This window comes from Chamaea fasciata, unplaced genomic scaffold (assembly GCF_029207755.1).
Source record: "Chamaea fasciata isolate MVZ Bird 193981 ecotype frontalis unplaced genomic scaffold, bChaFas1.0.hap1 SCAF_8, whole genome shotgun sequence".
Lineage (NCBI taxonomy): Eukaryota > Metazoa > Chordata > Aves > Passeriformes > Sylviidae > Chamaea > Chamaea fasciata.
In genome coordinates this window covers 27,617,214-27,637,343 of record NW_027094093.1, presented here as the reverse complement: position 1 = coordinate 27,637,343, position 20,130 = coordinate 27,617,214, and the positions used below count along the sequence as shown (strand labels likewise).

Sequence of the window (20,130 nt, the reverse complement as noted above, 5' to 3'; positions counted from 1 at the left end):
GTGGAGAAGACTTCTTCACTGAGGGGTTGTGTTAAAATTAGAGGAGGAGCAGATGCTGGGAGCCCCAGAGGGGAGCAGAGGATGATTTGGCCTATTTGATGTGGTGGGTTCGGAAGGCCAGTAGAAGGTATTTGATGCCGTGGTACAAACTTCTGCATTGGGGAAGAACAGTAGTTAGACCAGAAAATGGCTGAGATTTCTTTCAGGAGAAGTAGACAAGGAACAAAGAAGTCTTTTTCTTCATCAGATTTGGCTTAGAAAGGAATGGGAAAGACAGGAACATTTAGAAGACAGAGCTGCTGCCAGAGTCTCTGTAAAATTAATTAGTAGATTTCACCTTATTTTCTACATTCATCAACAGGCTAAGAGAGGAAATGAGTGAGATTATTTTAAAGTAATTTTCACTCCAACATATGTACTTTCTAGAAGGATAGTAAAAAAATATACCATGCCAGATTTGATAGGAATCCTTTGTTTCATCCAGTGTGGCAATTTATTTTTACACTGGACTTCATATTTCCCCCATCGGTGCAGCGAATTACTTAAACTGTGGAGGGATATTTACTATTTAGAGAAGCCCTTGGACAGCTCATCAAACTTTGCCTTGTTTCTCTGTCCAAGAGCTATTTATAGCCTTTGCTTAATCAAGGTCTCAGATGTTGTGTGAGCAGAGCTAAATATTTTCAAGAGTATAAAAAAACTAACTCCAGCCATTTTGCTTTGCTTGAACCAGTGCTTGTCTAACTGTGTAGTAACTGAGGATATCGTAAAGGCACATTGATTTGTGCTATTTCTTACTCTGAAATGAACAGAGACAAGCAGATAGAAACAGTGCATCCTTAAAAACTTTTAGACTCAAGTCTCTAAAGCTGCTTAGTTACCTTTCAGGCAGCCTTGTTCTTTTCCTCAAGATACAAAAAACCAATGCCTACAGGTAGATTGCATCTGACTCTCGTGGGCTTGACCTAGCTCTGATCTATAAATGCTATGACAATAGCAATATTCCATAATCATGGCAGGAGAAAATTCATTTGTCTGAAAAAACTCATCTGACGGTGAAATCTGACAGTGAATGCTGTCAAGTACCCTGAGTTTTCTCAGCTGAAATTTGACCAGGAACCTCAGGGATAGGAAGCCCTCTCCTGAAAAACTGACGGAAAGGTGTTTAATGACTCAGAGCAATTAAGGGTCTGTTTCCATTTCTGCTGGTGGATAGACAATACGAAATGACCAAAAGAAGAGCCCCTCTACCCTTTTGTCCTCCCCCCTCCATACTATGATACCAGAGAAGGACTGGTGGCACATGAAGGTGCCCTGAGAGCAGGAGATAAGGAAAATGACAGCTATGGGCAGCTTTGTGGGTGAGGATCAGGATCTGCAATTTGAAATGGAAAAGAAACAGATTTCTCCGTACTGTGTGGGGGAGTTGAGATAGAAGACAGGGGGATTTCATATGGGCTAGGGGTGAGTTTAGTCTCTGACACTGTTCTCCACCCACCTCCTCCGGCAAAATTTGCCTCTTGCTCTCTCAGTTGGAAAATACCCCCTGACACAAAGGTCGCATTAAGATGAGGCACAGGGCCACAGTGTAAGAGACAGCACCGAGCTAAAGCCATCAGATGTCGTTCATTTAAAGAAAACAGGGACCTCAGAGGAACCTGAGCAGGGCTTTCATTCACACCGGCGTCGGATGGAGCGGCTCGGTTTAAAGCCCAGCCCAGAGGCCAGGCGGCAGCCCCAGTACAGCGAGGATCGCCGCGGGATTACAGAGCCCGCACGCCCCGCACGCCCCGCGGCCCCGCACGCCCCGCGGCCCCGCACGCCCCGCCGCCCCGCACGCCCCGCCGCCCCGCCGCCCCGCACGCCCCGCACGCCCCGCCGCCCCGCACGCCCCGCACGCCCCGCGGCCCCGCACGCCCCGCCGCCCCGCCGCCCCGCACGCCCCGCCGCCCCGCACGCCCCGCACGCCCCGCGGCCCCGCACGCCCCGCCGCCCCGCCGCCCCGCACGCCCCGCGGCCCCGCCGCCCCGCGGCCCCGCCGCCCCGCACGCCCCGCCGCCCCGCACGCCCCGCGGCCCCGCCGCCCCGCACGCCCCGCCGCCCCGCACGCCCCGCCGCCCCGCCGCCCCGCACGCCCCGCCGCCCCGCACGCCCCGCGGCCCCGCCGCCCCGCACGCCCCGCCGCCCCGCACGCCCCGCGGCCCCGCCGCCCCGCACGCCCCGCCGCCCCGCACGCCCCGCCGCCCCGCGGCCCCGCACGCCCCGCCGCCCCGCGGCCCCGCACGCCCCGCCGCCCCGCCGCCCCGCACGCCCCGCCGCCCCGCCGCCCCGCACGCCCGGCTCGGCGTCAGGCCCATCCCTGGGGGCCGGCGCTCCGCCCCGGGGCTGCGCGGCCCGTGCCCGCCGGGGGCCGGGGCTGGCGCTGGGGCGGGCCGGGGGAGGGCTGGCCCGGCTGCGGCGGCCCGGCCCGGCCAACCCGCGCCCGCCGGGGCTGAGCCATAAAAGCGCCGGGAGCCGGCGGTGCCGCGACTCCGGTTGGCGGCAGTCGTGCCGGGCGCGCGTGGGGTGGGCAGCGCGGCCGCCGCTCCGCAGGGCAGGGACCGCCGCCGGCCGCCCCCAAGATGCTGTTTTGGCACACGCAGCCGGAGCATTACAACCAGCACTCGACCGGCAGCTATCTGCGGTGAGTCCCGGGCGGCGGCAGCCCTGGCACGGGGTGGATGTTGGGTCGGGTGCCCCCGTCCCGCGGCCGCCCGCCCGCCGGTTCCCCGGCGGCACTCGCGGTGCCCCGCCGCGCCGCCCGGGCTGAGCGCCGCTCCCTCTGAGAGACCCTTTTCCTTTTTTCCTCTCTTTTTCCTTCTTTATTATTTTTTTTAGCCCCTGGTTAGACAGCTCTTTGCCGCGTTGCTTTATTGCTTGTGCCGGGTTCCCTGTTCTCCGGGCTGGGGTAGCGCAGCTCCAAGGGAGGAGGTGCGGCAGCGGTGGAGCGCTGTCAGAAGTCCGCGGAAAACGCCTGTTGGCAAATTGAGAAGGCACACAGTTTTCTGGGGATGGGATTTCTTTCACTTCTCTTTGGGACGATGTGTGAAAAGCGCAGAATTTCACTTTCTGAACTTGTCTAAACCAGCTTTTTCCTGCCTCCGCACAGTTGCGTTTAATTAAATGTGCCTAATTTAAGTACAAGGGCTGCTAAACAATAGTCTGTGACATGTGTAGCACAAATCCGTGTTTCCTGCTTCCAAACGATGTCAAAGCAGGCAACTTTGGGAGTTCCCTTTTTGCTGGGTGCTTATGAATCATTTGCTTTCTGAAGATGTAAAGCTCAGCCGTCTGCTGGTGTCGATTGCCGGAGTGGGATTTTGCTGAATTGTGACAGTGGAGAACCTGGCTGTGGCCCAAGAACTCTGACTTTCAAATGTACCCCCAAATAACCACTCTTGAGAGAACATTGAGTTTGTCTGGGGAAGCACTTCGAACGCAGATAATGCTTCCCTTTCAAGGAGACACGCTATCTTGACTATTCCTGCTGCCTCTCAGTGTACTTGCAAAGGAATTTTATTTTGGACTAAATAATAATCTCCCGTTATCGAATGATACGATATTGCGCGATTCTTGCCTTCTGACGGCTTTTCAGTTTCTTTGTACAAGATTCTGTCTCTCCTCTCTCTGTGTCAATAACTCAGTTTCATAACATGTATGTGGCAAAAATCTTGTTCTCTCTTGTTTTGCACTTGAAAATCTGATTAGTTTAGGGCAGTGAAAATGATACTAGCAGAGGAGCATCAGCTTTGGTGCTTGCGCATATTCTCCATTAGAGAGTGTTTACGGTGGTCAGGCTGTTTCATTAACTGCATGGATTTGTAGCAGGAGTGCTACAAGATCGTCAGGTCCGGGTCAGGCTTCACTCCACAATTTAAATTCCGCTTAACAGGCCAGAAAACACATTAGCTTGTTTTTGCTGGCTTGATGCTACCTGAGGGATAAAGGACACCTGTTTTGTCAGGAAGGCTGCTGGTATGGAGGTGACCTGTTGGTGTTATAGGAACAAGCTTTAACTTTAGTATCTGCCTCTGTGAACATGGTGGGTTTGATCTGGGGTTAAAATCCTTACAATCACTTTTATGGCAACAATGCTCTCAGGTGTTTCAGGGAAGTTTGGTTGAACAAAACCCTTGGTTTTTTATAAAGAGATGGCTGATTCTGGCCAATTCACTTTCCACGAGAATGTGTCAAGACATGCATTTCTAACTGGGGCATTTTTCTGCTGAGCAATGCCTTTCTGAAGGCTTTTCATACCCCCTTGTAGTGAGTGCACAAGAAACTGAAATAGTACAATACTTGAAGTTGCTGTAAGAAAAGTTTGTATAAGTGATACTTTGCAGAGATCAAGAGCTTTCTGTGTATTTGAGAAATCCGTGTAAATTCTGCTGTACCTCAGTGGTATTTGTAGGTAGAGCAAGATGATACTACAGAAAAATTCTTGAAAATTTTCATTCATTTTTTGTGAAAACCTAGTACGTGTTTTACTCTCTGTTTTTGTCAGCTAAGTGAAGACTCAAATAACTTTCTCTCCTCCCAGGTATGCAAACTAACTGTTATTTAAGATCTGAACTGTAAACCTTTAGCATAAGGGTGAAAATTGGAAGAGTTTTAAGGAATCCAGCTTTTTTTTTAAGGATAGGAACTGTTGTAAGAGCCTGTTTTTTTGCTAAAATTGATTTGCAACTCTTGAGTTAAGAGTTGAATAAGTGTTGTGATGTCTTATGTTCTTATAACTTAAAAATTCTTTTGACTTCATTCTAAGTTCCAAACACTTATAAAGAAGGTCCTGACCTAAAGCAATTATGCCACTGGCCATTAGTTCAAATGCTCTGGGAGTAAAAATGTGATTAACTTGTGTGGCTTCGTTGGAGCTTTAATATGGTGAAGCTTTCCAGAAACCAAGTCATGGATTCTCCCAAGCTTGCAGAATTCAGCCATCAGACAGCTGTGCTGGCAGGTGTAGGGTTGCGAAGAACCTGATGTGAAATATGGTATTTAAATTTTGACTTTGCCTTGGCTCAATTTCTCAGCTGTTTCAGGTGAGTATATGTACAAATTCCTCACCCCTCACTGTTAAGCCCAGGGCAGATTTTATGCACTATTTCTGCCGAAGTGCAGAAGTTTTTGGGCGCTTGAGTTTTTGACCTGTTCTCATTTACAAAGCCACAGGCATTCAGAGAGCACTGTGCAGATGAGCGGGTTAGGAGCAAATGTTGGCATCTGGGCTGAGTGAGATGACTCCAGAGCAGTATCAGATCCTGCATGTGTGTGGAGCAATGCTGTCTATTTCAGAAATCTACTGCAGGCATTTCTGTCACTTCATTACTGTAGTAAATCATCACTAAGGAAAAAAAATCCCTCTCTGTGGCAGCAGTTAGGCAAGAGCTGTGATTATGTCAGTAATGCCAGGAAGCAAATGGGGCTGGATGCCTTCGAGTGGCTGATAGTATTGAGGGCGTGGGGTTGGAAGAGAGAATGGAAACAGAGATGGGTGTTTCTTCTGTCTTCATCTGAAATGGCACAATTTGCTCTCTGTCATTGTTTTCCTGTAAACAGGAGTACCTATGTTTGAACCAGGTACTTGAGCAGTTTACTCTAAGCTGCTGCACTGTTTCACTGATGACCTGGGTAGCCTTCAAGGTTGTGAGTGCTATGAGTGGATCATTAACTGAACAGGCAAGGGAAAAATTCTTAATGCCCTTTCAGGTGCATGCCTGTACATGCTGGATGGTTTTTCTTAGAGCATTTTGTGGATGGGGTTGTCTAAAGGAGCAAAACTGCAGCCTGTGTTAAGAGAATCTCGAGTCTTCACACATCTGGAAGAAATAGAGGAGAGAAAGAATCACTCATTCTGAATTGTCACCATGTTCAGTATAATCTTCCTAATTTGGAAGGGTATTAATGTTTTAAGTAGGTGGACACAATGATCAACAGCGTTAGTGGCATAGGAGAGGCTAATGTGGTTCTTCAGTGTCAGACAGGCTGAGATAAGGATGCTTACTCCTGACATCTCATTTTGTACTAATCAACTGATCATTTGTTGAGCTCTCAGCCTTGCTCATACCAGTTCTGCTTGGGGATTAGTGTGGGTTGGGATCAGCCTGGGACTAAATCAGCAGGCAGGTCACTCTCAGCATTTTGTAAAGTGGGAACTGGGGCTGTGTGCGGGTCCTAGTGAAGCTGCTCCCATGCACCTGTGTGTGCATTTACGAAGGTAGCCCAGTGCTGACTTAAGAGCTGTGTGATTCATTGGGACCAGGTTTATTAGAATGCAGGGAGATATTATGAATCAATTAATCCAGCTGTTCATGCCATCGTTTACCTGAATATCTCCTTTGTACACCAGAGCTGTGTCTGCTTCTCACCCGTGGCTGCTACTTGAAGACATTTTACTAATCTGACATTCAGCTGTCAAAATGCCCTTTCTTGCCTTTTTTTTTTTCTGAAAGGCTTTAATCTGAGAATTCTTAATCAAATGCATCCACAAGGAGGAAGGATCTATTTTTGATATTTTTTGCCTCATCAAGAAGACTGCTTCACTGAGAAGTAAATCTGATTTATTTCTTAAAAACTTATATTAGTTCTCAAACTTACTCTGTTTAGCCAGTGCTATGTTCTTTTGTGTGCAGTGCTGATGTCCGAGAGGCAGAAGTTGCCTGGTTACATTAAACAGGCTAAAGTGTTCCTCTTTGAGGAATTGTAACCCGGTGTTTCTCCAGAGACCACCCCCATTATCTCAGATCATGAGAGCCAAATGCAGATTGAGGTTAGGATAGTCCACAAACTCTTTGCAACTGACAGTGTATAACTTGCACATTGCAGAGATGTCCTTGCGCTGCCGATCTTCAAGCAGGAAGAGCCGCAGCTGTCTCCTGAGAACGATGCCAAACTGCCACCCTTTCAGTACGTCCTCTGCACAGCCACCTCCCCCGCCGTGAAACTGCACGAAGAAACTCTGACCTACCTCAACCAAGGTAGGGTCTGCAGTACACTGAAGGAGAGGGTGTTTCCTGGGAACAGTTCATGAGATTTAATCCCATGCTTTGCCTTACCGGGAGGGCAGCGGGATGGGAAAAGAGGGATAGAACTAGGGAGGGGGGAGGAGGAAAGGAGAAATATTTAATTTTCTGCATTTAGATACCAGATTATCAACTATTTTAAAATAATGAAGTACCACTGATTTAACTGTGACTAAAGGCAGTGTTATAACATGCGCAGTTCCCTGTGGCAAAGTACTGGCTTGATCTCAGCTTAAGCTGCGTCCTCCTGCCTTCATCTCACAAGGCCAGATTGGTGAAGCAGATGGGCCAGCTTGGACTGGGGAGGGCTCTCACCACTGCAAGTCCTCCGGCACTGCTGGAGGGCATAGCTGGGGAATGATTTAGCAGATATCCAAGGGCTGCTCTGAGGTTTGGGCAGAGTGACATCTCTCCCACAGGCTGGCTGGTGCGGCTCTGCTCAGTGCCTAACTTGATAAGTTGCCAGGGTTCAGTGCAGCAAGGTCCTTTAGAGCTGACCTCACAGACTAGTTCATACTCCTGGATGAACAAACACTTTGTTTCTCTGTTTTTTTCTTTTCCCCCCTTTGGCAGCATTTGTGCAGACAGGTCTGTGGTTGGTGTTTGGTTGTCACTTTGCAGCACCTCCTGTGTGGGTCTTGAGAAGATCAGACCTCTCCAGGCACAGATTATGCTAAAACATATTTATGCTCAGTTTCTGCCGGGCTGTAAAAAGGGGCCTAACAAGAAGGCTGTCTGCCCTCTTACTGAGATCCTCTCCTGCCTCAGGATACTGCCCCAGCTCTTTAAGCTTCATGCACTGAGTAGGATGCTCACTTGGATAGGTTTCTCTTAATGCTGATAGAAATCGGAGCCCTGACCTCCCTTGGACTCGGACCTCAGGTGCAGCTGGCTGCTAGATCTGTGTTGGTAGCTGGTGGCCCCAGAGAACCCCCACAGAAACATCAGTGAAGTACTGCAGGCTCTACCCAGGGAGCCAGGTATTTCCTGTCACGTAAGCTGGTACTGTTCTGTCGCTCAGGATCAAAAGATGCTTGGGATGTGTGACTGTCTCATCTCAGCTTATTCATCTAAACACAGCAGATCCCAGGAGGTTATAATGGGATTTATCGACTGTGAGATCAACATGAATCTTCCTATGGAACACAATTCTTGCCTGTATTGGAATAAAAGATTATTTTTTAAATGAAAATCTGTTGACAGCCAAATATTTTAGCATGCATGAAGCAGTACCTACTTTTTTTTACCTTGGCAGGGACAAAGTTAGACAACTCTTAATGCAGTACCATGAGTTTTTAAAAAAACTGTTTGACTGGAGCAGTCCATGTTTTCTTTTGTGAAGTAAGACTGTTAACTGCCTTTTAGATAGACCATGCTGTGTTAGGCTTTGTCCTGCTTACCATTGCAAGGAGTTGTCTACTGCTACATCTTGACACTGCTTCTTGCTTCATTGACATTTCTTGGATATCATCTGTCTTTCGTCCCTCAAGGTGGGATGTGTCTTTGCAGAATATACCCTGAAGAGCCTGAAGCCGGGCAGGCCTGGAGGAGCAAAGCAGGGATGAGGCTGGCAGGAGCTGTGCAGAGGGGCCGAGTTGGGAAGCTGGCATGTCTAGTTTTTGTTAGTGGGCTATTGGTGAGAACATTGCCATGGGTTAAAAAGAGATGAGGATTCAAAGGCTCTGTCAGAAAATTATTCCCCTTAGCAGAGTTATGTTCTGTGAGCTTGAGGAGGTGTGTGAAGGGGACCTCGAGGCAGCTGAAGTTTCTGGAACCAATGCTTGTGTCATGGGAGAGGAACTGGCTGACTCCAAAGCACTGTGATGCAGCTACAATGCCACAACCATCTCGTGAAGCAATTTAACACCATTCCCTACACCTTATCTGCTTGTGCTGGCTGTAAGCAAAGGGACGCCTCTTGCACCTTAACCTCTCTGTGTTTATCATGGGTTGGCCTAGCACTGTTACATAAAACTTCCTTTGTGAATGTTGTGATGGCTTACTTTAGCAAATGGTAACTTCATTAATGAATGTCCCTCTGCCCTGCCTGTGTGTCAGTCATGGCTGGCTTGTAGTAAGGTAGATGCGAAGACACAGTGGCTGTTCCAGCACCAACAAAGCAGTTAACATCCAGTCTGGTTCCTTTCCCAAATTGTAAACAAGTGATTTGGGGATTTCTGCTTGCTGGGTGATTCTTGCTGCTTGCTGTTCAAATGTTCCTTCTCAGGTTTAGCTCTTCACCGCTCAGTTACTGACCTTTTGTCACTCTGAAGCAGCTCTGCTTCCTGCTCTGAAACACATTCTCCACATGTGACTGGTTCAGTGGGGGTGAATGGACCAGCTCAGGAATGTCCATATGCAGAACTGCACAGAAGAAAGCTCTGTCAGACCTGACATATGGGCTATGGAAAGCCAGAAGTACTGGGTAGCAAACTGAAGGCCAAGTTGCATAGCAGAGATAGAAGAGGAATCAGTGGAGAGTTTCACATGAGATCTGAAAAGACTTGGTGTGGGCTAGGAAAGAGGACTGTCCAGTGGCTGTGTCTGTGTACAGGTGGGAGAGGGCTCCAGGGGCTTGTGGAGCATGGTGGCTCCTCTTGAGCCTTGCTGCTTGCAGCATAGTCCCAGAGGGATGGTCAATAGTGTTGAGGAGGGAGAGGTCTTTGGCCTGGACTCTCTCCAAGGATGGAGACTGAGAGGACTCTGGAGCTGGAAACCAGAGACCAGTGTTTTCACCAAGGGGCAGGGGAAGTATTTGCAAGGGAGAATAATGGAGTGAGCTTAGCTGTTAAGTTGACTTGGGGACATTCAGCAGTGGCAAGAGTCCCAAGTTTGTCTGCTCCAGTTTGAAACCATGAGTGCTCTCTGGCCACAACTCTAGAACCAGCCTGTAAATGAGGTAACTAGAGTCAAATCTGTGGCTTGGTTTCCAAAGACTGACTCATTACACTTGTCTTTCCCGATCTCTTTCCCCCCTGCCTTCCCACATTCCTTGGGAAACTGAAGCCAAATGGAACACAGTATTAGTTTGCTGATCCTTACAGCACTTCCTTCATTAAGAGGTCTTTACTGGATCTCAGGAGGATTACTCATCTGATGGGACAAAGTACAGGCTTATTAGTTTGGTGTCTCAATACCACTCCACCTTCAGTCTGTGAGACAGGTAAAGGTGCTGTCCTTGCACTGGAAGCTGCTGCTGGCATTTCTCCTTTGGTCTGGGATCACATCTGTCAACAGGACTACACTGTCCAGAAGTCTGCAGCACAAACATCCTAACGTTTCTGGAACTAGCCTGCCTTTTAGCACTATTTCAGTGTCTCTTGTGGATAGGGATTTTCAGACAAACAATCAACCAGCAACCATATTACAAACCACTGCTTCAGCAAGATGGCTCAGTGCAGTGCATATTCCATGGTCCGCAGTCATATGGGGTGTGGTTTGACCATGGCTGGTTGAAACCAGTTTCAAACAGGGACAGAAATGGAAGCAATGAAAGGTGGTTCCAGAAGTTGCAGCAGGAGGAATGTGGAGGAAACAAGTGCTGTGTACAGTAGATCTGAATGCTCATAAATGTGAGGAAATAAAGTAATTCTTTTAGAAAACAGAATGTCAAAAATCACAAAAACCTGAAAGTCATTGCCCAAGGGAATCAACTTGTAATGCCAGAACCACATGTGGACTGTGAGCTGTTCAAATCAGGATTTTGTTTCATGACCAGCGTTGGGCTGGCTCAGAACCTCAGATGTTAATTATTTCAAATAGAGGGAGGCTGAGTTTGGTGGCAGAGGGTCACTGAGGGCAGGCTGTGTGAGAATTCCAGCCCGGTGTCCCAGTGGTACTTCTGAGTAACTTGCCGTCATCTGCCTGTAAAGTTTTCTTGGGCTCTGTTCAGCTCTCCCGATCTGCAGTGTGTGATTTGTGGTTCTTGGCAGTGCAAAGATTTTAGTGTACAGCTGGTTAGGGTTTGGAAGGCTGGACACCTCTGCTTTGTGGTGTCTTCCAGGAGTCAGCCTTAGTGCCAGTCCTAGATGGTTCAGAAAACAAGCAAGCGAAAAACCCAAGCCATGAGGGAAAACTGCTAACATCTGAGAGAACTTGTGAGATTGGGAGTGTTGCTGTAGAGGTGGACTAGCAAATGATGCCTCATAAACCTAATGATGGACTTAGTTTGAGTCTGGGGCACACCTAAACAAAAGCCCCAAATTTCAACCCCAGGGTGCCAAGGCATATACCCAGGTTCAAGATCTGTGTGTGTAAACAGGTACATTTTAAATGGTGCTGCATTTAAAATCGTTGGGTGTTGTCCTGCCTCAGCTCAACTGCAGGTGTGCTCTGATTGCTTCTCCAAAGAAAGGTGCAGGAAGCACTGGGCAAGGAACAGCTGAAGAGGATGCTTTGGAGTAGACTCCTAATTGTTTGGGTAGGAGATGAAACTGCTTACAGCAGGAGGCAAAAGAGAACCTTTGCCTCCCTTAATAAGTCTAAAGTTCAAATTAGTTGTCTAATCTTCTACAGCCAGGGAACCCAGTTTTAAGCACTGAGATTTACAGTAAACGAAAAAAGCTGTTTTATACTGACGTTAACTCCTACGTAATTGTGTTTTTATGGGGTCACAACTGCCTGGATGTTTGTACTTGCCCTGGAACAGTTCTTCATTTGTCTAAATGAAGTGTAGAGAAGGCTGAGTGACCAGCTCTGGCTGGGTGTGCTTCTGGTTTAATTATAGCTCTGTTGATAGGGATGTTTTTGCTTTGTCCTATACTAGGAACTACCTCTTTTCCTAATAGTCACTGCCATCACTGACCAGGCCCTGGGCATGTGTAGGAGCTCTGCTGATGGTGGCTTCACCCATGTGGACAGACGCTCCACCCTTGCCTGAGATCACAGACACAACAGTGGCTTTGTGTCATTGAGACTGTGGGTACCAGGTGCTCCCTGGTGCCTGCCCGCCCACCCAGGCATCCTTTTTCCCTAATTGTTATGGGATGCCATACTGCTCCTTGACCCCTTTCCACTCTGTTCTTGGGTTTGGATGGCTTAAAAAATGAAATGGCTAACAAAGCTAATTTGTCTTTTCCCATTTCTGAAAGTAGCTTTTGGTGGTTTTGGTTCTTGTGGTGGACTTCATCTTTGGAGAAGGAATTTGTCTCCTGCCTGACTTTGAAGACAGCTCTGAGTAGGTTCTGGTGTCTCAGCCGAAGCCATTAATTGTGCTAGAAGCAATTTCCCCATATGTTTGGCAGCTCTGTCTTCACTTGGCAGCCCAGGATAAACAACCCTGTCTCCAAACCACACCATCCCAAAGCTCACTATGAATCTTGCTTCAGATGACAGGGCACCTCTGCGTAAGTAGAGCATCTGACTTCTGTTGTCCCTAGGAAGCTAGAATCTCAGTTGTCTTTTAACCAAGAGGCTGTTTTCTATTCTTTTTGTAATCCTTTCTTCTGTTGCTAACATCTGGATGAAATTCAAACTGGGATTGTGAACTTGCTGGATTGTAGCCTGTGCACAACTCCTACTGGAAGCCCCTAGACTGCATTTAGTTCCCCCATAAATCTTCAGTATCTGTGAAATAAGGGAGTGCTCAGAAGTTCCTCAGAATGTAGTAAGAAGTATGAAAATATTGGGAAATTTTCTTAAATTCCACATAATTTTTTTTACTTCACCCCATTATCCGTATCGATTTGAGATTCCTTTAATTATGACTAAGAATTTTTTGCCTGTGATTTTACAGGACTTGGTGCTTGTGTGGATGTTACTGTCAGTGTGAGATGATAGATGTAGAGATTTTCCAATTAGCTTCCTCTAATTTGTGTCCTAAAAGATCACATTTTAGGTAGCAGTAAGAAGCTTGAAAAATACTGCAGGTTTGATGTGATTAGCTGTTTTCGTAGGAGTAATATACATTTTTATGAGAGAATATACTTTTTTTTCCTAAAGAGACGGGGGGAAAAAAGCACCTTTTTTTTTTTTTCTCCCATTTACTTCCTACCAAGCATTTATTATGTGTTCCTGAAACTAGACAGCAAGCAGTGAGATTCCCCCTGTCCCAGCTTGGTGCCACGTTTGTGACCAGTGTGGAAGGTACAGTCAGCTTTGATCTCATCTCCTTCCCTGCCCTGTAGTAGCAGCCTGATTGAGCAGCCACGGGTAAGAGTAGGATTTGCTTCTCCCAGTTTCCTATTGCAGAAATGTGGTGAAGGAAGGGACTTAATCTGAGGGCATCTAAGGGAGCTGCTAGGTGGGGTCAGGAGTCACACTCAGCTCTTCTGCATCCCTTGTCAGCACCCTCACCCAGGACCATTCTTTTTAGTTATCTGAAACTCAAGTAAATATTACACACAAAGCTACTCCTTCAAAGCTATAAAACCTGTTGTCCAAATGGACTTAAAGCAGGTTGAAACCAGAAAAAGCCTGTATTTTTTACTTACACAGAGAGGGCTGAGGTTTTCTGAGCTGGACAGATGTGGCTAAGATAATCCTGAGTGTTTCAAGTACATGCTAGAGAAGTGGAAATACAGGAAGAAATTATTTTCACGTGGTAGGTGAAAATAATTTTCAGCTTTCCATTGGAGGTCCATAATTTCTTCACTGATTAATTTATGTTAAAAATCAAAGTTTACAGCATGGTTTAGATTAGGTGAGAACAAGTGGATGAAGTCTGCAAAAGATATCCAAGTGCACACAGTGAAGTTAGCAGCTAGAAGTGTTTTTGAGTCCACTGGCTTGTTTTGTGTCCTTGATTCAAAGTGAGACTGTATACTTTGGGGATTTAAATGCACCTCCCTCTCTTGAGTGGAAACCATTGTAAATGAGGAGTATTTGTTAGTGCCTGTTAGCTATGAAGTGTCACCACTGTAGAATAGACCATCTTCAAAAGTCTGTGGAGAGTAGGACTCAAAAATGTTCATATAGTAAATGAGCAGTGAAATTTTCCTGCAGCAAACTTGGCTCCAAGGCAGCTCTTTGGCTTTCCCACAAGAAAGAGGTAGAGAAGTAGAAAAAGGGGGCAAGAAAAACCCCCTTGAGTTGGGGGCACATTGTAAATGAAGGAAAAACATAAAAGCGACACGATGACAGTGAAGCTCTGTGTTGTGGTGGTAGAATTAGGAGTTGAATTGGTATTTCTGTAGCTTTGCTGCCCTGTTGGTAGGGGCAAGCAGAGCAGGAATCCTTGGTGTTGAACTCCTGGGTACCAAAACATAGTGGAGCTAAGGGGGCTTTGTGCAAGGGGAGCGGCAGGAGGCAGATGAAGACCCAGACTGTCAATGCTAAAGCAAGGCATGTGTAAATTGTGGTTCTGATTGCCGCAGTACCAGCAAATTCAGAAGGAGACCACATGAAAGTGTTAGTGAGCATTGGTGATGGACTGGGCAGCTCAGTGTAGATGCAATCTGGACACTGAATAGCAGAAACTGAGAAGATATGGCAAGGAAGAAAAGGCTGGCTGTATTGACCCTGCTCCATCTGGCTGCTGTGTTGAAGATGGGATGTGGGGCAAGATGGGCCTGCAGTGTTAGAATGACTCTAGTGTTCCTTTTGCATTTCCTGGCCCACAGCTTGTCCTCCTTTGCAGGATTTCCATGTTCCTAGCGTAGTGGGAACTTCCAGGGTGGCCTATTGTGTAGCTGGTGAATTCATAATATCCACTGGATAAACATCTACAGCATCTTGTCAAATGAGGCTACAGTAAGCAACTGCAGAACATCCACTGTCATTTGTGGTTCAGGGATTGAGGGTTCTGCTTTTGCTTCTTGTCCTGCAGAGTGTCCACACATGGTACACTTGAGCAAGTCTTATGCTAATTTTTATTTTTCCTTGTGACTGACTAAAAAGGTATGTGTCATCAAGCATGCAAGTTCACATGCCAGCTCTGCCACTCTTGTCTGTTTACTGTGAGGGTTCATTAATCTTTCTTGTCAGAAAAATCTTTGTGTGTGCCTGATGCCCTAAATAGTTGTGTTTGGCTGTTTCAAAGGTGATCCTCCTGCCTGCTGGATGTGCTTTGGTTTGGTATGATAAATGCTTGCTTTTTTTTTCGCTCCTCCTCCTCCTGCATGGTGCATTTGACTGGCAGCATTCCTTTGCCTTTATCTGTGCACTCTTTAGGATGTCCATATAAAGTTGCTAAATGGAATTTTTATTGGCTTGACTTAATAATCAAACAGTTTCCAGGCTAGTTCTGTCTAGTGCTGTGTGGATCCATTCTGAGAAAGAGGACCCTCTGTTGTTTTTGGTTTTTTTTTTCTTTTTCCACAGACTTTTGTTGGGGATATTGCTTATTCAAAGATTAGGGTTTAATTAATTTCTAGAAAGGCGACATTGTTAGATTAAGTCAGGCCTGAGTCATATCAGCCTGGAACATCAGCATCCTAATTGGAAATTAGTGTATCGTATTGGTGTATTGTGCAGAAAACCACAAAATGCATAGTGCAAGTGGCCCTTGAAATGTAACACCAAAACAAAGAAAAGCAAACAGGATATTGTGGTTGTGTAGTAAATAACATTTGAACAGAATGTAACTTTGAGCTTGAAATGGTGCCAATCTTTTGTACTCAGAAATTACCTAAAATTTCTGATGGCTGTCTAAATTCCATGGAAATCAGTAAGCCATTAAACTTATACCTCTTGAGCAGGTGAAATTATTCCTGTGTTGAACTAAATTGTTTTTCATCTGTAGTAAATGCTTGACTTTCAGTTCTACTGTCCCCATATTAAGTGGTCATGTGCACATTTAATGTGTGTTAATTATCAAAGACAATGCAAATTTTAAAAAGTAAGTAGTCTGTAAATCCTCTTTCAGATAGGTGGAATCGGTTCACGAACCAGGAACTCTCTGGGCCTGGGTGGTTACTACTTTACTGGGTGCTACTTTGTAAAGAGAGTTGCTCAAACTCTAGCCTAGGAGGAGATTATACATAAATTTGCTGTTGAATGTCTGTTTAAAATAGAAATTACAGTATACAATCATCAGCCTGGGTTTTTGTTGGTGCCCCTGAAGCTTTCAGTGAAGTTGGGAGACAAACTGCATCTCAGGAATGTGCTGTGGTTTTCTAAATATTTTTTACTGTCCTGTTCTCTGCCTGAGGTAGGGAAGGATTGTGATGAGTGAGGGGAGCACTGAGTCACACAGACGTTCAGCAGGCTGCTGCAGCATCAGCTCTGCTGGGGATTGCTTGCAAAGAGTCCCCTTCATTTCAGATGGTGACAGAAGTGCTTTAGGTGCCCCTGTGCATGTGTCCAGTATTAGACCTGACCTGGGCAGTTCCATCAAATCACTGCAGTCTCAGCCCTGGTATCCTCTGCTCCTGTCTCCAGCTTCACCACCACATATTGACTTGGAAAGTTGTAGTCTGACCTCTATTAATATGTCTTTCCATCTGAGACAGATGGAAAAACTCAGTATGGGGAAACTCTGTATTTCAGCTTTGTTTTGTGCTTAGCTAGTTGTAGTCTGACTTGGGAACTGGAAATGCAGATTGTTTACTCACACTTCCAGACCTGTTTCTTCACGGATTTGGATACCTGACTAAGAATGATCTGTTACTGATTTAGTTTTTGCAGCAAATTGTCAGTGTGTGCCTGCTCGTGCTGGTGAGTCAGCAGTGCAGGATTCATAAATGATCTGTGTATTAGAGACTTGTGACTTTTTTGCCCTCTTTGACGCCAGGGGGAGTTCAGCTTTCTTCAGGTTAGATTGCTATTATTCACTTTATTTTACAAAGGGATTTTGTTTTCCAACATCCCAGTGGTCATTCTTTAGAGCCTTTTTTTCCTCTAGAGTAATAATTGCAGGGCTGAGATTGTAATTAACCATTTCAGGAGTTTTGCTGGTAGTGATGGTGGAAAATATAGGGTGAACAAGGTCTGGAATGTATTTTTCTAGGAAAAAGTACAGTCCAAGCAGTTTGGTGCTATAAAAGTACAAGTATCTGAATGCTGTCCATGCTAATAAATTCTGGGTACCATAAGCCACAAAGCAATGAATTTTCTGGAAAGCTTTAAGGAGAATAAATTAAAAACCCCTACCAGAAGATGGATATATATGTAAGGGAACTTTGAGGAATTGGGACCAAATTCTCACTGACAGAGTTTCACAGAGAGGGTAAAAAACCGTCACGTTTTCTGGAGCTTGGCTGGGAGCAGTCTTGTTTGATAATCATGTAGCAACTCAAGTTAAACATTCAGAGTTCAAGGGGAAAGCAGTTAGCATAAAAATACCATTTTGATTGAGGTTTTTCGTGGCATAAACTGCGTTCCAGGGCTTCCATCAGATGACCCATATATCTTTCATCAAAGCTTGTTATTTCCTCTTTGGCTTTCTGTTTAATATTAACTCTGTCCACACTGCAGTTTCTTTTTCGCTGGTATGCAGGGTCTGTTTCTGACTCCCTCCAAGGTGAATGACTCCTGTCAGGTGGAGATGTGTGGTGCCCACTGCCTGCCAGGCTGCAGTTCTGTCCCTATCCCATGCAAGGGGTCAGAGATGGCACACTGCAGAGTTCTGAGTGCTTGATGCTAGTTTGAAAGGAACATGGATGATGTTTTTATGCCCATTATTTTCTTTTGTCTCACTGTAACTGAAGATAAGCAGGTCAGGCTGACCAAAGAGTGAGAGTGTGTTAGTGCACAAAGGTGTCCCAAAACCCTGCTCATTCCTGAGATATTTGCTGAATGGCTGACAATGCTTCTGGTTTGACAATTGCCTTCCTCTGTAGCACAGCTCATACCACAACATTTCGCTGTCCCTGTTACCCCTGAGTACAGTCACAGGTGTATTTTACTGTCTCGTGCTGTCAAAGCCTAAATTAATCTTCTGTAATGATTAATTAGCCTTGTATTTGCATGAGAATGAACTGTAAGTGCAAGAGCTGCTTGGCTGTGTAGATGAGTTCAAGATGATGAACTGTATCACTCTATAGCTGGTGAAGTGTATCTCCAGACTGAACCAATGAGCAGCCAATTCCTACAACACAGATGGGCATGTACAGCACATACAAGTACGTAGTACAGCACATGTGGAACCTGGGGACATGTTTTAGTGGTGGACCTGGCATTCCTAGGTTAATGGTTGGACCTGGTAGTCTGAAGGGTCTTTTCTGTGATTCTGAGAGAAAAACCATTTTTCTAACCTGACCTTTATCTTTTTTATGCTAATATAACAGTGATCATTATGTACGTATCTCTAAAATTTGCCTGGTGAAGAATATTAACATGTATCAGTGGGAAGATCGGAAAGTCTTATGAGTTTAAGTGTGGAAGATCTCAATTTCAGGGCTGTGGTTTACAAAATCCACTTCTATTGTCAAGCAGTCTTCAAAGGCAGGTCACTGTTGTAATTTTGTTTTACTTATTTGCCAAGAGATGGGTAAAGATCTGTGCATGTTTCCATGGTTGTCTTGGTACTTCATATGGTTTATTCTTTGTTTTCCCCATGCCCTAAGTCACTTGCTGGATTCAAGGGCCATTTCCTGTTTGCAGAACTCCTGCTAACATCAGGCTGTTATGCAAATGTTTAGGGCTTCAGTATGGCCTTTCTTGTCCTTCCTTTTTTTCCTTTTCCTATCTACCAGCCAGCTGAATAAGCACAATTATCTCTCTGTTCTGTGGATACAGTCTGTACTCATGCGGGTGGGATTCTCAAAAGGTGGTCTGCCTCTCTGACATATCTGCTGTCATAAGTCTTCCATTTCTAAATCCAGATCAAAAAATTTAGCATTTTTGTCTCTGCTGGTAGAAGCTGCTTAGAAGGAGATAGATCTGCTTTGCAGTTTTCTGCAGGGCCAGTTCTGCAGAGATACTGGTTGAGCCAGAAAATCCAAACCGATCTTCTCCTTGGTGCCTGCCTTGTCGTACACTCTGCATTTTTCAGGAAAAGGGAGGATAGCAAGATGAACAAGAAAAGCTAGCTATAAGGTACACATATACTCCATTAATCCTAATGATCCTATCCTGCCTTGGGACTGGTTGCAGGTTTATTGTGAAGACTTGGTGTAGTACAATGAGCTTTTGTACTGTCTTAGTAGTTTCTGTGCATAAGGTATTGAGACATCAGTGTCCTTTGTCTCGAAGAGATCTCATCGAAGAGATGTTATTTCATAAACCAGTTAACTGAATTCTGTTGAGCTGAGTAAATTCCTTATGTGAGAGTGGTGGTGGAGTGTGAATTCCCTTCCTGGAGCTGGTCCTTGCACATGCTGTAATACCCATTGCTGCCTCCATGCACGTCTGAAGGAATATTTATGCCCTTGGCAGTGACTTTCCAGGCCTTATGAAACAAATGTTGTTTTTGTGGCTCACCAAAACACCTTACAGGCCTGACTGCTCCCTGAAGAAGGCAAGGTTTTCCCCACTTGCCATCCTCTGCAGAGTTGTTCCTGGACCTGTTGTGCCAGCACCTCTTCACACAACCATTGCTTTGGCAGAAGGGTTAGACAAAGGCAGTGTTGTTATGGCCATGTGGCATGGGGGGACAACTACCTCAAACACCCTGGTGACTTTCTGGAGCATGACCAGAAAACCATAGCAGCCCCGGGAGACAACTCTAATTGATGTGCTAATGGAGAGCTTTTAGCTGCCAAAAGGCAAACCTTCCCCTCAGATTTCTGCTGTGCTTTAGTGCCTATCGATTGCTGGGCCAAATGCATTATGTTAGCAAAAATAAGCTTTCCCTGATCAGACGTATGCTTTATCAGCCACATAAATGCCAGCATGACTCTCTCATTGCTACAACATATTAAACACCTTGGAAATGTTTCCTTAAACTCTAGGTCAGTCTTATGAAATCCGTCTACTTGAGAATAGGAAATTGGGAGAGTTTCAAGATTTAAACACAAAATATGTAAAGGTAAGGAGAAATATAGATTTCTTTTCTTCCTGCTACTACATACAGCCTTTAATGAAGGGCCTGACCTTGCTCCCACTGAGACAATGGAAAACACTTTGCCATTGTTTTTAATAGGAGCAGGGGTGATGGAGTTGTTGAGTGCTAGTTTCATGGGACCATGCAGCTTTGGCTTTGCAGGGCTCCAGGGAAACCTTTATTCTGTTTGTGATCATGACCCCAAGT

General features: G+C 46.0%; 1 protein-coding gene across 1 annotated transcript in view; it reads left to right on the top strand.

The window, feature by feature from the left end:
• The first annotated feature begins 2,544 nt into the window (after nucleotides 1-2,544).
• TFCP2L1 (transcription factor CP2 like 1) overlaps nucleotides 2,545-20,130 on the top strand; it is a 30,139-nt gene continuing 12,553 nt past the window's right edge. Inside the window, exons 1-3 of the mRNA XM_066190249.1 lie at nucleotides 2,545-2,683; nucleotides 6,865-7,016; nucleotides 19,832-19,908. Of these exons, the coding sequence (XP_066046346.1) occupies nucleotides 2,622-2,683; nucleotides 6,865-7,016; nucleotides 19,832-19,908 (291 nt within the window). The 5' untranslated portion in view covers nucleotides 2,545-2,621. The remainder of the gene's footprint in view (nucleotides 2,684-6,864; nucleotides 7,017-19,831; nucleotides 19,909-20,130) is intronic.